This window comes from Lepus europaeus, chromosome 11, assembly GCF_033115175.1.
Source record: "Lepus europaeus isolate LE1 chromosome 11, mLepTim1.pri, whole genome shotgun sequence".
Lineage (NCBI taxonomy): Eukaryota > Metazoa > Chordata > Mammalia > Lagomorpha > Leporidae > Lepus > Lepus europaeus.
Genome location: NC_084837.1, coordinates 18,306,243 through 18,323,509, shown reverse-complemented (window position 1 = coordinate 18,323,509; position 17,267 = coordinate 18,306,243). Strand labels below are relative to the sequence as shown.

General features: G+C 39.6%; 1 protein-coding gene across 2 annotated transcripts in view; it reads left to right on the top strand.

Moving 5' to 3' along the window:
- Positions 1-17,267, top strand: part of ARID4A (AT-rich interaction domain 4A) — an 85,014-nt gene that overhangs the window by 2,039 nt on the left and 65,708 nt on the right. For both annotated transcript variants that reach the window (XM_062205049.1, XM_062205050.1), the window contains exons 3-5: positions 1,115-1,225; positions 3,676-3,741; positions 5,261-5,351. In XM_062205049.1, coding sequence (XP_062061033.1) covers positions 1,115-1,225; positions 3,676-3,741; positions 5,261-5,351 — 268 coding nt within the window. The remainder of the gene's footprint in view (positions 1-1,114; positions 1,226-3,675; positions 3,742-5,260; positions 5,352-17,267) is intronic.

The following is a 17,267-nucleotide window of genomic DNA, read 5'->3' as shown; positions in this document are numbered from 1 at the left end:
GGCCTAAAGTATTCCTCTTCAGTTTGCATTATTTCTACGTGCGCTCACTCTCATAGGTACCCGATTCCAGTGTTCTAAGCCCTGAAGTACGGTGTTTCCCCAGAGCTTTTCTTGTCTTCCTGTTTTCTCGAAGTGACGCATCTAGCTTGGATATTACTTGGGAAAACTCGCTGGGAACATGAAGAATTGTTTTCGGCTCAGAAATCTCTCTCTGAAGGGCACACGGTTACCTTTGCCCTTAGCCACGTGGAATTGAACTCCTAGGGGCACTCTTTAGAAAAAAAAAATAGGTAAAGTGACAGATTGAGATGGTTGTCATCCTGTCGCTGTCAGGACTAGAATGAAGCACAGAAGGAAATGGCGCACATCTTTCGGTGCATCACTGTGATTGTGGCCATTTGCTACAAGGAGACATTTCTCAGGAAAGCTTATTTTTTTATGCCAAGAAGATCAGCGTGGTAAACCAGGGTTGGCCACAAGTCTTGAGCCATCAGTTCCTATCTGCACTCATCAGCTGAATTCCGAGGTAAACCTTATACTTGCAGCTTTTAGCAATGAATTTCCCGAAGATACTCCTTTTGGGAAGGATTTGCTTCGTTTCTTATCTATGAGTTACACTGTGTCCAAAAAGTTGTTGCCTTTATGTAACTATCAATAAACATTTAATTATGTATTGTTAGTGTTAATTTTAGCAGCAGTATTGCTTTTAATTGGAAAATAATTAAGAGGCCATAAATAAATAACTCCAGAGTTTTATGAGACATTGCCAGGAAGTAGGCTTTTTCTGTTTTTTTTTTCCTCATTTTTCCATTTCTAATGTGAAGCGAGCAACTTTTGAAACATTATGTATCTGAAGAAAAAAAAAATCATTGTATTTCCTTACTGATAATTTTCAATTACAGCTTTAAAATGTTTTATGGTATCAGGGCATCAGTATATCAAATGAAGGGTTGTTAACAAAGTTTTTGCTTTAGGGGTAGCTTTCAGATTTTCGGTGATAACTAGTAAGCAAATAGTTTTCCTGTTCTTATTAAATACAGAACCGTTTAATGACACTTGAGGTTGAGGCAGGGAGAAATAGTGGTGGCTTTCACAGGTTGTGTTCCTTCCCCAGGCGGCGGACGAGCCTGCCTACCTGACAGTGGGAACGGATGTCAGTGCCAAGTACCGCGGTGCCTTCTGTGAGGCAAAGATTAAAACCGTGAAACGGCTGGTGAAAGTCAAGGTAACATTTTATGCAACAGTTGTATTGCCTGGATGGAAGAAACTGGGGAAGGGGGTGAATGCAAATCAATCTTATTTATTGAATCATCATTATGGAAAGCTCTGTTATGTAAACTCATAGCAAAAGCACAATGAGAATGGACAGAGAAAAATACTCAAAATGAGAAATTATTCCAGAAGGCTTCTATCAAATACCATGCTCATGATGCTCCCTGGCATTTGGCTCTTTCCTGCTTGTGGTAGTAAACTTAATAAGGCTATACACTGTTTTCTCCCCTTCGGTAATGTTCGGGTAGAGACAATTAGAGTGACTGGGGAAAAGTACATAAGGAATTATATTGCTAAGAGAGCATTAAAAATGATTGAAGAAGTTCATTTTTCAGATACTTTCGTTAACAGGAAAAAAAACCTTTCCTGTAAATTATTTGGAAATGCAGAAAAATTATAGATGGATTAATATCCGTGCCTTACCTCGCAGAAGGACTTCGGTTAACATTTTCTGTGTTGCCTTCTTGTGATTTCCCTCGATGAACGTGTTTTCAAATAATCTCTGTTGCTTTGACACAGAAGTCATCGTGATTATATGCACAGTGGGGACATTATAAAGCTGTGCAGTTCCTAAAAGTCTTCCTTGATACCACTCCAGAAAAATTTGTCGTGGCCTTCCAGACTTTGAACTGTGCTCACCATAGCACTACTCTGTTCTTATTTTTGGATCATGCTGAACTTGTAGTTTGCAATTTGCTTTATTTGCTTATGTGTATCTGATATTCTCCTAGCAGAATTAAGCACTACAAAAAGAGGTAATGTCTGAGGTGTTCTATCCCCAACACTTCCTGATATGTAGTAGGCTCTCAAAAGTTGTTGAATGAATGAATGAACTAGAGCAATAATTCTCTAGATGTGGCCTCTAGACGAATAGCATGAGCTTCACCTGAGAAGCTTTCTGAAAATGCAGATTCTCAGGCTTCCACCCCAGACGTACTGAATGAGAAACTCTGGAGGTGAGTCCAGTCACTGTGTCTAAATGAAGTTCCCCGAATGTTTCTGATCTGTGTGAATGTTTGAGAACCGTTGAACCAAAGGACTGTGATTTGTGTGGTAGATAAATGAATTTATTTACCATTCCTGTTTAAATTTTGGTCTGATGAAACTTTTCTTCAAATGTTAATGGAATGTCATTTGACATTAATCGCTGCTTCTGTTTCCTATAGCCTTGTGATTGTGTCAGCTATACAGAATTTGATTTACTAAATATTTATTCGGATTTTTTTTTATAATTTTCACCATTTTTAGTATTGTGATCGTTTCAGGGGCATCTTAGACATATGAGGGTAATTCAAAAAGCTTGTAGAAAATGGAAATAAAAAAATTAGGACACCTGGCTTTAGGCCAGGTGGTTAAGATGCCTGCATTTCACGCCTGTGACCCAGCTCTGCTTTTGTTTGTACTGTCCTGCTCATGTGCCTCTGGTAGGTAGCAGGTAATAGCTCAGCTGGTTGGGTCCCTATAACCCACATGGGAGACCTGAATTGAATTCCTGGGGCTGCAGGCCTTTGGGGAGTGAACCAGCAGATGAGGGAGCATTCTTGTTTCTCTTTCTCTGTTTCTCAAATTAAAAAAAATTAAAATTAAAAAATTTATTTTGGTGCAAAAATTTGAGAAATTTTTCATGATATGCATTTTTTTATAAAGGTTTTATATTTATTTTTATTTGAGCGGCACAGTGGCGGGAAGAGAGGGGGAGACAGACAGAGATCGTCTGCTGGTTCACTCCCCCAGTGGCCACACCAGCCAGGGCTGGACCAGGCCAAACCCGGGAGCCGGGAACTCTGTCTGGGTCTCCCATGTGGATGTCGGGGGCCCACACTCTTGGGCCATCTTCTGCTGCATTCCCAGGCACATCATCAGGGAGCTGGATCAGAAGCGAAGCAGCCAGGACTGGGCATTCCAATATGGGATGCTGGTATCATAGGCAGTAGCTTAACGTGCTGTGCCACGACACCAACCTCCATGATACACATTTTCCGTGAACTTTTTGAAGACCCCCCTAAACCTAGAATTTGAATTTACTTATTTGGTTAATTGCTCCATTAAAGATGCTTACCTTGTATATTTAGAAAGAAGTACTTATTTGTAACTGAATTGCTTATCATGATTAATTATTCCAAAGGAATTCTGGCTTTGTTTACCCTTCATGTAGGCAGTAGCATGTACTACACGTGATACAAGTTACATGCATGCACACTGCTAACTGCTGAGTCTGTGGCAGTGAAGGAGGACTCTAGAGCTCCTAGTTAATGAGAGAAGCCATAGACATAAATGGAAGACAGTGTAATGCCTTGTAACCACGGGGGGCTAAGAAAGCATTGTTTAAAGACATTGTTAATGTTACCAGAAATGTATTGTTTTAAAGTAACATACAGATTACTGTGCAAACATGTTTTCCAGGTGCTTCTGAAACAGGATAATACTACACAATTGGTGCAAGATGATCAAGTAAAGGGTCCTTTAAGAGTACGTATATTGTACAGTTTAAAATCTAGAATCATGAATCATGGATTCATGTAATTCATACATTGTTACACAGACACGTAAAATGTTATAAAGTTAATCAGAAAACAAAAATGCAAATGAGGAATGTCTTCAGCTTCAGAATATTAAACATCTTACAGAAGTAATTTTATATAGACAAGTTCTCTGCCATCTTTTTAAATAGCTTACACTGATTTGTACGTTGTTGACATCTGTGAGATGATGCCTGCTAAATTTTAGACTAGTGTCATAGATCTGATTTTTTCTGTTCTGATACACCAAGTAAACTGTTCATTTCATAACTCAATTTAATGAATGCTTATTTTATGTTTTGTCTTAAGATTTACTTATTTATTAATTTGAAATGCAAAATGACAGAGAGAAATTCCATCCACTGGCTTACTCCCCAGATAGCCTTAATGACTGGGGCTGGACCAGGCTGAAGACAGGAGGGGCCTGCGCTGCGTTGGAGCGGGTGGGGCCACAGCCTGTGATGCCGGCATCCCATGGGGCTCCGGTTTGAGTCCCAGCTGCTCCACTTCCTATCCAGCTCTCTGCTATGGCCCAGGTCCTTGGGCCCCTGCATCTGCGTGTGAGACTCAGCGGAGGTTCCTGGCTCCTGGCTTCGGGTTGGTGCAGCTCTGGCTGTTGTGGCCAGGTGGGGAGTGAGCCAGCGGATGGAGGACCCCTCTCTCTCTCTCTCTCTGCCTTTCTGTGTAGCTCTTTCAAATAAATAATCTGTAAAAAAAAACGGGAGCCCTTAACTCCATCTGAGTCTTCTGCATTGGTGGCGGTGGCCCAGCACTTTGACCATCTTCTACTACTTTCCCAGATGCCTTAGCAGGGAGCTGGATCAGAAGCAGAGCAGCCAGGACTCAAGCTGACCCTCCAGTATGGGGTGTAGGTGTCACAAGTGGCAGCTTAACCCAACACTGGCACTCGTTTTACATTTTCTGTTCATTTCTGGCCATTTGTTTATGTAACCTATCCTTGCTCTAACAGAGCACTACTTTGTTTAGGAGCTCATATACAAAGTTCTGGAAGCGGAAAGAAGGTCAACTGGAACATTCCTTTCTTTCCAGCTAAATCTCTATCTAACAGTTTCCTTAAAATGCCATCATTAATTTCAAAATTCATTATTTCCATGAAAGAGGCTATTTTTGTTGTCTTAGTGGCTTTATGATTCTTAGGTATAATTTTCTAGTGAAAAAGCTTTGAGGTGAGATCCCTATCTTTGACTCTGAAAATTACTTCCTCTTTCTGAGTCACAATTTTTAATGTATAAAATAGCAGTAATAAGAGCTACTCTACTTATGGTAAATTGTTTTACAGCTCAAATTTTATAACAAATGTATGAGCACTATAAGTAAATAATAAAAGCCTCAGGCATTATAAGGGTAGAAGTATCATAAGTATTGTTTTTCCAAACCCAGATCATAAAGTTGGTGGGAGTGATTTGTTTGTCTAAATTTGGTAAGGAAATTTGTATTTCATGTTTAAGGTTGGAGCTATTGTTGAAACAAGGACATCTGACGGATCCATTCAGGAGGCTATTATCAGCAAGTTGACAGATGCTAGTTGGTATACTGTGGGTAAGTAGTTAAGCAATTTAATACATAGATTTGATTTGGAGTTTGCATATACTTCCATTTTGTGGAATCACTAAATGTTGTTGTCAGAGAAAATTTTTTTCCTGTCAGTTACTCGATTTAGCTGGCTAAAATTTTAATGAAGCCTTCTTATAGTAACATGGCCACTTGTGTCTCTGTCATCCGAGACTGTACTTCTGTTTTAGGTTACTTTGACATTTCTCTTCAAGAAAGTTAGATTACATGATTTTTCTTACATGAGGAAAGTCAGTAAAACAGTATTATTAAAAATCAAACCTTTTCACTTTTTCTATGATTGTAATGAACATTCTTTTATATATTGCTTCCTGTTTTATTATAGGGTAAAATAGAGGTTACCACAGAATTTACAGTCTGAAAAAGTTCTGACCAGAATAGATCCAAACTAAGGTGACTGTAGCTTCATGTTTGATAGCGTGTGGGCTGTCTTATTAACAGCTTCCTAGAAAGATATATATATATATATATTCTTTTACTATGAATGCATTCTTAACATTTGATCTGTAAGCTTATACTGGCCTTAAAAAACTTTGCCGCAGTGGGAAGCAACAAGTGTTAGAACACATGTAAATTAAAATGTGCAAAAGGTACTTACGTAGTTGCTGTCATTGTGTTGATGAGAAGAGCAGTAGTTAACATTTCCCAATCTCCTCTCAATACTTTCAGGCTACACAGCCCCTTGTCTTACACTGGATGTCCAGCATTGGTAGCTTTTACATTTATGTTTTGGTATAGGTGGTATCATTGCAATGTTGTGGTTTCCTCTTGCGAGAAAAATGGCCTGTCAGGTTGACTTTTATTTTACTTGTTTGGCTGAGTAAAAATCATTCCTGTCTAGTTGATGCTCACAACTGTGAAGAACATGCTTTGGCTAAAAATTATACTTCCTGTACCTTATTCTGGCTTTTAGTAGTGGTAGCAAATTGGTATATGTTACTACTTTTTTAACCTTTCTTATTCTTGGACTTCCTAAAACTTAGCATTAGTTCACAATGGTGCTGTTATTCTCACTGTGTATATTTAGAAAGCTTAGTTGTAGCTATTGACAGTTGTTAGAGATTGAATAGCTAAGCCTAATGTTAACTATTACAGATTAAATAAATACAGTTTTTGCTGTGTTAAAGCACTGTAAAAATTACAGGAGTTGGTTGTGCAGAATCTTGGGAAATTCTGTGATGTTCATTCAGACACTAATACTGCAGCCTGTACGTACTTATTGTCAAGGTTGCACTCTTGTTCCTTGTGCTTCACCCATAGGATGTTCTTGCTGTGCCAAAGCAACACCTTTCATGTTTTCACATTCTGGGGTTTTGCATCCCAGAGTCATCATTCAGCCATGAATAGCGATCTTTGTCCTCTCCATGATTGACATTTTAGCATTTCTAAAACTAGTTGCTACTGAGCATTCTCTATGGTGATTTTCTGCTTTGAGTAATTACAGAAGAAATTGTATAATTCTTGCTCTGAAAGAGCTTAGAATCTTAATTAAATGTAATTGAAGTATTAGTGTACATAAGCATCACTTGGTGCTTGCTTTAAAAAAAAATAAAGATTTGAGGACCTCATATCTCTCAAACTTGTTAGGTCTGGGGATGGCAATGCAAGAATTTTGCATCTTATAATCCTGTTGTGTGATTCTGATTCAGATAGAATCCAACCACAGATTAGAAAAACAGATCACCTGTAGAGAAACAGCGACTTATTTGAGAGAACAGTATTAAAAAGTTTTTGTACTTAAATGTGTGAAGATTGATCTATAAAAATGGCAGATTTTGAGAGACCTTGTTTAGTTAAATACACTCAATCAAGCATTCTGCTATAAAAGAGTGTTTAGGTATGTAAGGACGTGTATCACATAAAGAATAATCAGAATATAGTGACCTTAGTTACTAGTTGGTTGAAAAAGATAACAAAATGTGTGCTCCCTCACACATTGTAAATTTTCTTTTATTGAGCATCTATTACCAATTGGGTTTTTTCTTCATTTCTAATCCTTGACGAAGTGTTTAAGTAGAATCAGAGTTATACGAAGAATTAATGGCCTCCTTGACCTTTTGTGATTTCACGAGATAATGAAAATTTTATCACCTTATTTTATTTAAAATTTCTTTATTTTGGTGCTGGTCCCGTGGTGCACTATTTTAATCTTTCACCTGCGGCACCTGCACCCCATATGGGTGCCGGTTCGAGTCCCAGCTGCTCCTCTTCTAGTCCAGCTCTCTGCAATGGTCTGGGAAAGCAGTGGAGGATGGCCCAAGTGCTTGGGTCCCTGCACCCACATGGGAGACCAGGAAGAAGCTCCTGGCTTCGGATCAGCACAGCTCTGGCCGTTGCAGCCATTTGGGGAGTGAACCAGCAGAAGGAGGACCTTTCTCTCTGTCTCTCTGTCACACTGTCTCACTGTCTGTAACTTTACCTGTAAAATAACTAAAATCTTTTTAAAAAAATAAAATAAAATTTATTTTTATTAGAGAGAGAGAGAGGGCGAGACGGAGATATCTTCTATTTGCTAATTTACTCTCCAAATGTGTGCAACAGCCAGAGCTGGACCAGGCCAAACCCAGGAGCCAGAAACTCCATCAGGTTCTCCCACGTGGGTAGCAGGAACCAAGGTAGTTGGGCTATCCTCTGCAGCCTTCCCAAGGGCATTAGAGGAGCTGGATCAGAAGTGGATGAGCAGGGACTTGAACACTCCTGTGTGGGATGCAGGCACCCCAAGCGACAGCTTAGCCCACTGTACTACAACACCTGCCCCAGATAATATCATTAAAAATGAAACAAAAGAGGATATAATGTTGCTGGTTGGAGCAAACAGGACTTCATAGATCTAATATGATGCAGGCTTTTTAAAAAATCTAATAGTACTTTACCTCTAATACTTAACAATAAAGAGCCCCAGCTTTAGTTTTTTTGTTTTTTGAGCATTAGAAACATTTTCTCTTCCGAACATAAAACAGTGATTCCTGTCAGAGTTTACTCATTTGATAATTTTTAGCTTTGTATTAAAGATAAGAAATCTTTAATGTATGGAGCTGTGTTATCTGTCTAGTCATTCAAAAAATGTCAAAATTGGCCAGTGCTGTGGCTCAACAGGCTAATCCTCCGCCTTGCGGCGCCAGCACACCGGGTTCTAGTCCCGGTTGGGGCGCCGGATTCTATCCCAGTTGCCCCTCTTCCAGGCCAGCTCTCTGCTATGGCCCGGGAAGGCAGTGGAGGGTGGCCCAAAGTTCTTGGGCCCTGCACCCGCATGGGAGACCAGGAGAAGCACCTGGCTCCTGGCTTCGGATCAGCGAGATGCACTGGCCGCAGTGGCCATTGGAGGGTGAACCAACGACAAAAAGGAAGACCTTTCTCTCTGTCTCTCTCTCTATCCACTCTACCTGTCAAAAAAAATAATAAATTAAAAAAAAAAAAAAGTGTCAAAATTGAGGTTAGAATTTATATCCCCACATGAATGTTGCTTAAAATTCATGCTTATTTTATGCCTCATTGGTTTCAACATTAGTTATATCAGATTTCATGGAAGTTTAATTTATAGAGTATTGAGTAAGGAAGTATAGATTAAAGTGGTGAACTCACTGGATTTTGTAGAATGCACTATAGGCTTATAAGGCCTTTAATTTAGTCCTGGGCTGGGGAACCTTTCTTCTGCCAAGGGCCACTTGGATATTTATAACATCATTTGTGGTCATACAAAATTATTAACTTAAAAATTATCCTGCTATCAGTTTATTGAACTTTGAGTCCCTGCAGTTGCCTTGACAGGGCCATGCCAAAGGATTTCGTGGGCCTTATACAGGCCAGATGTTCTCCCACTCAGTCAAACCACCTTTTTTTTTTTTTTTTTTTAAAGTTGATTTTCTTTATTTGAAAGCCAGAGTTACACAGAGAGAGAAGGAGAGAGAAAGAGGGAGGAAGGGAAGGATCTTGATAGTTCACTCCCTAAATGGCCCCAAAGGTCAGGGCTGGGCCAGACCAAAGCCAGAAGCCACGAGCTCCTGCATTAGCAGGGAGCTGGATTGGAAGTGGAGCAGCTGGGACTTGAACCAACACCCATGTGGGATGCTGGCACTGCAAGCTGCGGCTTAACTTGCTATACCACAATGCAGGCCCCCGATCCTTTTATGACAAATATTTTCAAAGCTAGATGGCTGTTATACTGACTAGAAAATTATTCATTAATTTTTATGAATTAATGAATTAACAATAAACAGCCCCAGCTTTAGTTTTTTTGTTTGGTTTTTGAGGATTAGAAACATTTTCTCTTCTGATCATAAAACAGTGGTTCCTGTCAGAGTTTACTCATTTGACAGTTTTTAGCTTTGTATAAAGAAATCTTTAGTGTATGGAGCTGTGTTATCTGTCTAGTCATTCAAAAGGTGTCAAAATTGAGATTGTAATTGATTAAGGAAAGTAATTCATTAAGGAAAAAGTACAAAGTTACAAAGAAATCTGTTTGCTCCTGAGATAGGCGTTAATCTGTCTAAGGGGTCTCTTGTGAGATATGATATTTTGTTAATGTAATATAATTAAGTGTGAATTTCTTAAGTTTCTGATTCCTGGAATTATTTTTTCAAATTATTTGAGAGGCAAGGAGACAGAGTTCTCATTTGCTGATTCACCTCCCAGATGCCTACAAGGGCTGGGGGACAGAAGATAGGAACCAGGAATTCAGTCTAGGTTCCCCTCAGGAGTGGCAGGACCCCAGTGACCTGAGCCATCACCACTCCTCACCTTCCTGCCTCAGGTTAGCAGGAAGCAGGAGCTAGAGCACGGATGTGTGATGCAGATGCCCTAGTTGGAGTTAGAGCTGCTAGCCCAAATCTTCCCTGTCCTGAAGTTTTTCATTCTAGCTGCCAAGATCTATGGTTAATCACAGATGGTTACATGAATAATATGAGGGTACTTCAACAAGTTCATGGAAAAATGAATTAAAAGATAAATTTATTTTGGTACAAAATAAACTTTTGGAACCCATGCATAGTTTTCTGAAAATATATATTTTCCATGAACTTTTTGAAGACCTAGTGTATGTGTAGACTTGTGGGTTTAAATATATAAGGAATTAAATGACAACTTGATTAAAAGATGGGCCAAGATGAGTCTGTCCTGTCACAGCATTTCATGTCAAGTGATCTGTACTCTCAATTACTATATAGTAGAAATAAAATTCTTTGCCATCTAAATAATGGGCAAAGGCACTGAATACTATACATTTCTCAAAAGAAGATAGACAAGTGGCCAACAGCTGCAAGCACATGCTACGTAACTTGTTTCTGTTAATGACAGACCACGTATCCAATGGCAGTCCCATGGGATGACAATGGAACCAAAAATTGCTGTCAGCGAGTGACACCCTAGGCATTATAATGGTGGAGCACAGTGCGTTACCCACATGCTCATGGGGATGGTGGGGTAAGCACACCTGTGCTGTTAGTGGTGTAAAAGTGGAGCACATAACAGTTCTGTAGCGTGCAGTGGCAGTCCAGTGCTGATAACAGGCGGCTGTTGCCAGTCGCCATATTTAACAGTGCTATACTTTTTATCATGTTGTGTATTCCTTCTACTTCTGAACAGAAGATAACGGGTCAAACAGCCTCAGGCAGGTCCTTAAGAAGGTGTCCAGAGGAAGGCCTAGCCAACTCCTCGAGTGTTATTGTCCCTGAAGACTTCGTAGTAAAGATGTGGATGACAGTGATATTGATGATCTGATCCTACGTAGCCTAGGCTACTATGTACGTTCATGTTTTTGTTTACAATGGAGCAGTAAAATAAAACTAAAAAAAAAAAGAAAAGAAAAGAAAAAGCTGATTGATTAAGGATATAGGGGAAAATATTTATGTATAACTCTACTATATATTTGTGTTTTAAGCTGAGTGTCAAAGGTCAATGTTAAAAATATTAAGAGCTTTATAAAGTGAAAAGTTATAATAAGCTATTAATTAATGATTGGCAAAATGGAAATTTGTATTGTAAATTCAGTGTAGTGTAAGGGTAGTGTTTATAAAGTCTGTGGTGGTAGGTAGTAATGCCCTACGCCTTCACAGTCACTTACCACTCAGCCACTTACCACAGGAACTTGCTGTCGGGCAAGCTGCACGTGCATATGGTAAGTGCCCTGTCCAGGCGCTCTTGTGTGTGTGTGTCTTTTAATTTTTAGTTATTTAAATTTTTCTTTTTAGGATATGTTTATTTTATTTGAAAGTCAGAATTAGAGAAGGAAAGAGAGAAAGAGAGAGAGATTGAGATTGATTACATCTGCTGGTTCACTCCCCAAATGGCCGCTACAGCCAGAGCTGGGCCAGGCTGAAGCCAGGAGCTTCATTCATGTGGATGCAGGAGCCCAAGGACGTGGGCCATCTTTTGCGGCTTTCCCAGGTGCATTAGCGGGGAGCTGGATCAGAAATAGAGTAGCCAGGACTCAAACCAGTACCCATATGGGATGCCAGCATCACAGGGGGCAGTCTAACTCATTATACCACAATGCGGGCCCCTTAAGTATTTGTTTGAGAGACAGAAAGAAAGGCAGGCAGACAGGAAGAACTGCCATATGTTGGTTGTGTCCCCAAATGCCCACCCAGGCCAGAGCTAAGACCTGGAAGGCAATCCAGGTCTCCACAAGGGTGGCAGAGAACCAACTCTATTAGCTGTCATCTGCTGATTTCCAGGGTCCTCAGAAGCTCAAATCACAAGAGGAGAAAGAACTTGAACCCAGGCCCTTTGACAAGGGTTCCTGGTGTCCCAACCCCTGGCTGACCCCTGGATCAAATACTCACCTCTATTTTTAAAAATATTTTATACTGTATTTTTACTGTACCTTTTTATATTTAGTTATGGCTATATACACAGATAGTATTGTGTTAACAATTGCCCACAGTATTCTGTACAGGAACGTGCTGTACGGCTTTGTAGCCTAACTGCAGTAAGCTATGCCATATGTCTCAGGTGTGTCACACACTCTGCCATCAAGGTCTGTGTATACTCTGTGATGTGTGCACAGTGATGAAATTGCCCAGTGATGCAGTTTTCAAAATCTGTCCTCACTGTTAATTGACACATGACTGTACATGAAAAAATGCTCAGCATCACTAATCATCATGCAAATGCAAATTAAAACCACGATGTGACATCATCTCACACTTGATACTATTATCAAAAAGACAAAAGATAATACTCTACAGGATATGGAGAAAAGGGAACCCTTGCGTGCTGTTGTTGGTGGGAATGTTAATTAGTGCAGCCATTGTGGGAAGCAGTATGCAGTGTCCAGAAAATTAAAAACAGAACTTTACATCATCCAGCTACCCTACTGCTAGGGATGTAAGAGTTTTCAAAAAGTTAATGGAAAGTACATATTATGAAAAAAGCATACATAGATTACATTTTTTGCACCAAAATAAATTTATTATATAATTTCTTTTTTTTTTCACAGTCTCTTTGAAGTACCCTCACATATCCAAAGAAAATGAAATCAGTATTTCAGAGAGAATAACTACACTCCCCTGTTCATTGCAGCATTATTTACAGTAGTCAAGATATGAGATCACCCTACATGTTCATCAACAGATGAATACATATAGAAAATGTGGTGCATTCACAATAAAATACTATTCAGTCTCCTTAAAAAAAAAAAAAAAAAAACAGAAAAAACAGGGAATCCTATTATTTGCACCAACATGAGTGAACCTGGAGGATATGATATAAAATGAGATAAGCCAGGAACAGAAAGACAAATACGGAGTGATCCCACTTAAAGTCAGACTCATAGGACAGGGTTGCCTGGAGTGAGAGATTGGGGAGATGTTGATCCAAAGATACATAATGTCAAGAAGACTTTCAAGAAGTCTTTGTTCATAGTGGTGGCTGTTGCTAATAACAACACATTGTACACTGTAGCAGTGTTAAGAGAATAACTTCTAAGTATTCTTCTCTTTCCCCCCTTCCCAACATGAAATGGTAGGTATGTTAGGTGATGTGTGTGTTAATTAGCTGATTTAGCTAATCTACAATGTATAAATACTGTTTCAAAGTATCTTATATACCGTAAACATGAGTATGTACTATTTTTATCAGTTAAATCTTTTTTTAAAAAGTTTTATTTATTTTGTTTGAAAGGCAGAGTTGCAGAGAGAGAGAGACAAAGGTCGTCCATCTGCTTCTAAATAGCCACAGTGGCCAGAGATGGACCAGGCGGAGGCCAGGAGGCAGGGCTTTATCCAGTTCCCCCATGTGGTGAAGGAGCCCAAGTAGTCCAACCATCTGCTGCTTGCCCAGACACAGTAGCAGGGAGCTGGATCAGAAGTGGAGGAGGGGCCGGCACCATGGTGTTGAAGGTTAAGCTTGGGAGGGAGGTAGAGGATGGCCTAATTGGGCCCCTGCACCTGTGTTGGAGACCAGGAGGAGGCTCCTGACTCCTGGCTTCAGATAGGCGAAGCTGCATCCATTGCAACCAATTGGGGAGTGAACCAGCAGATGGAAGACCTCTGTGTCTCTGCCTCTCCTTCTCTTTCTATGTAACTCTCACTTTCAAATAAATAAATAAATCTTCAAAAAAATAAAGTGTAGGAGCTGGGACTTGAATTTGAGCCATGTGGGCACCCTTGGTAGTGGCTTAACCTGCTGCGCCACAGTGCTGGTCCTTAAATTATTATTTTTAAACTTGGTTCTACCTAGTTCAAAATATATATATATATATATATATATATATGTATATTTTAAGTGTACTCCATTATGTGAAATATTTTGTTAATCATAACTACTGGACCTAGGTACAGAATACTTATATTTCCTAAGTCACAATTCTTGACTTCATCCTGCATGTTCGTTTTCTACTTCCTCGTACCTGTTTATTTTGTCCTTTTGCCCCCTTAGCTAAACTGTAGTTTGTTGGTTAACCTGAGTCTCAATTTCTTTAGCTATAAAGGAGGATAATGATCTTTACCCTACAGAGTCTTGTTGTGAGGATTAGGACATGATAGAAACTTAAGTACTAACAAATTAAATCTTTGGATAGATAAAGTTAATTGACTCATTATTTTACCATCCTCCACTATGTAGCAGAGATATGATAACGACCTTTTGTATTCAGTAAGTCTTCAGGTAGATGGATCCCTGTTGGCTTTTGTTTCTTTGAATTCTAACAGATCAGGGTTTGTATTTGCATTATTTTATCCCTTTTGTTTAGTGTGAGGAAGTAGTATGTTACCGGGAGTCTCAGCTTTGTCATTGAATGTTTCTATCTAATATTATTATATCAGAGGTACATGGCTGTACACATGTTCTGTGATTCTCAATGAACGATCTTGATTCAAGCACTGATTTGGGAAGTACAAGACATTTCATAGAATTACTAAATCCTTGTAGTCTGATTTTTTTTTTCCCCTTGATGTGATCTAGTATAAATTTGAACTTTTTAAAACTATCTAAAATTACTGTAGGCAGCAGTTAACTGTTTCACTCTTATCAGAAAACTCGAGTTTCTTCAATCCCTACAAATTCTGTGTTCTTTAAGTGATCCTTCTAACATGGAAAGTACTGAGGGAGCTTCTTTGTGGTTTCAGGCATCAGGTGTCATCGTTACTAAATCCAGGGAGCGAATGTTTAGTCCAGTGACTAAGGTGCCTGTGTCCCACATCAGAATGCCGGGGTTCAACTCTCGGCCCTGGCTCCTGACGTCATGTTTCTGATACCGGACTATGAGGTGCCAGTTATATTACCGTGTGCTTGTTAATAAATTCACAAAAGTATTGTGGGTTCTTGCCCAATATTCAGAGAAGTATTCTGAATACTGGCATATATGATGCGGCAGCATGATACATTTTAAGCTTTTTATTCAGTGAGAGAAATGCATAGGGGAGTGAGGCCCTATTTAAGAGAGGGAAATCTGGAAGAAGAGAGATGCCAATATTTGTGATATTGTAGAATGTTCCATTTTTATTCTTTATAAAATTTTACACTTCTGGACATTAATACTAACATGAATATTTACGTCTCTTTACTATTTTGAATTTTTAAAACAACGGTTTATTTTTTATTTTATTTATTTTTTTGACAGGCAGAGTGGATAGAGACAGAGAGAAAGGTCTTCCTTTTTGCCGTTGGTTCACCCTCCAATGGCCGCTGCGGCTGGCGCGTCGTGCTGATCCGAAGCTAGGAGCCAGGTGCTTCTCCTGGTCTCTCATGCGGGTGCAGGGCCCAAGGACTTGGGCCATCCTCCACTGCACTCCCTTGCCACAGCAGAGAGCTGGCCTGGAAGAGGGGCAACCGGGATAGAATCCAGCGCCCCAACCGGGACTAGAACCCGGTGTGCCAGCGCCGCAAGGCAGAGGATTAGCCTGTTAAGTCACGGCGCTGGCCAAAACAACAGTTTATTATACTTGATGACACTATATGCCTCAATTTTGATGTAAATATTTAGGACGTTGTTGACTGAATGCCGATTGAGACTGTTCCAGTATGTGTTTCAGGAGCTTTTAATTTTTGCTTTATTTTAATTTTTTTTTTTTTTTTTTTGACAGGCAGAGTGGATAGTGAGAGAGAGAGAGAGAGAGAGAAAGGTCTTCCTTTTTGCCGTTGGTTCACCCTCCAATGGCCGCTGCGGCCGGCGCATTGTGCTGATCCAAAGCCAGGAGCCAGGTGCTTCTCCTGGTCTCCCATGCAGATGCAGGGCCCAAGCACTTGGGCCATCCTCCACTGCCTTCCCGGGCCACAGCAGAGAGCTGGCCTGGAAGAGAGGCAACCGGGATAGAATCCGGCGCCCCAACCGGGACTAGAACCCGGTGTGCTGGCACCGCAAGGCGGAGGATTAGCCTGTTAAGCCACGGCGCGGCCCAGGAGCTTTTAATTTTTCACTGCATTTTTTTTCCTGCATGTAATCTAAGATAAAGTGTTTCCTCATGAAATGAACTCTTTTAAAAAATAAACTTCAGTATTATAGATAATCAGTTAAAGGATTCTAAGCTAGTGTTAAATCAGAGTGACATACAATTTCCCTTTATTAATAGTAATCATTTCTGTTAGAATGGAAAGGCATCGAGAATTAGGAAAATTAGGATTCTATCAATAACCACTTTGGTGTGTGTATACACACACATATAAATTTGTTGTGAATATGTGCAGTTCATAAGATGTAAAAACGTTGAATTGATATACTTTTTAAGTATATCATCTATGTATATCACCTATATATACTTAAAGTATATATGAGATACACTTTTTAAGTATCTGAGGTAAGGATTCTGTCTTTTTTCTGTCTTATTTCTTAGTCCTGGCAATCAGGTTTCTTCTTAGAAGACTTCCTTTTTAATAATCTTTATAAATCTTGGATGTTAAAAGCAGACTACATTCTAAAAATTAACCTTTACAAATGAAGTTACCAAAATAATGTAGATAATTAGGCAAGAATATTCATGATAAATACTCATTTCCCTACTCTGTTCCTGGAACATTGAAACATGCTCAACTAGTAAGATTCTTTTAAATAAGTAGAAGAGTCAAGGCTTTTGAGAAGCTTTCTGTTTTCTTATGACTTCTCTTTAGGATTTCTTTTTTTTATTTTATTTTTTGTTTTTAGATTTATTTACTTATTTGAGAGTCAGAGTTACAGACAGAGTTTCCTATATGCTGGTTCACTCCCCATATGACTGTAATGTCCAGAGCTGGGCCAAACCAAAGCCAGAAGCCAGGAGCTTCTTCTAGGCTTCCCACATGTGTGCAGGGACTCAAGTACTTGAACCATCTTTTACTGCTTTCCCAGGTCATTAGCAGGGAACTGGATCAGAAGTGGAGAAGCCAGGACTTGAACAGGTGCCCATATGGGTTGCCGGCACCACAGGTGGAAACTTAACCTACTATGCCACAGCATGAGCCCCTAGAATTTCT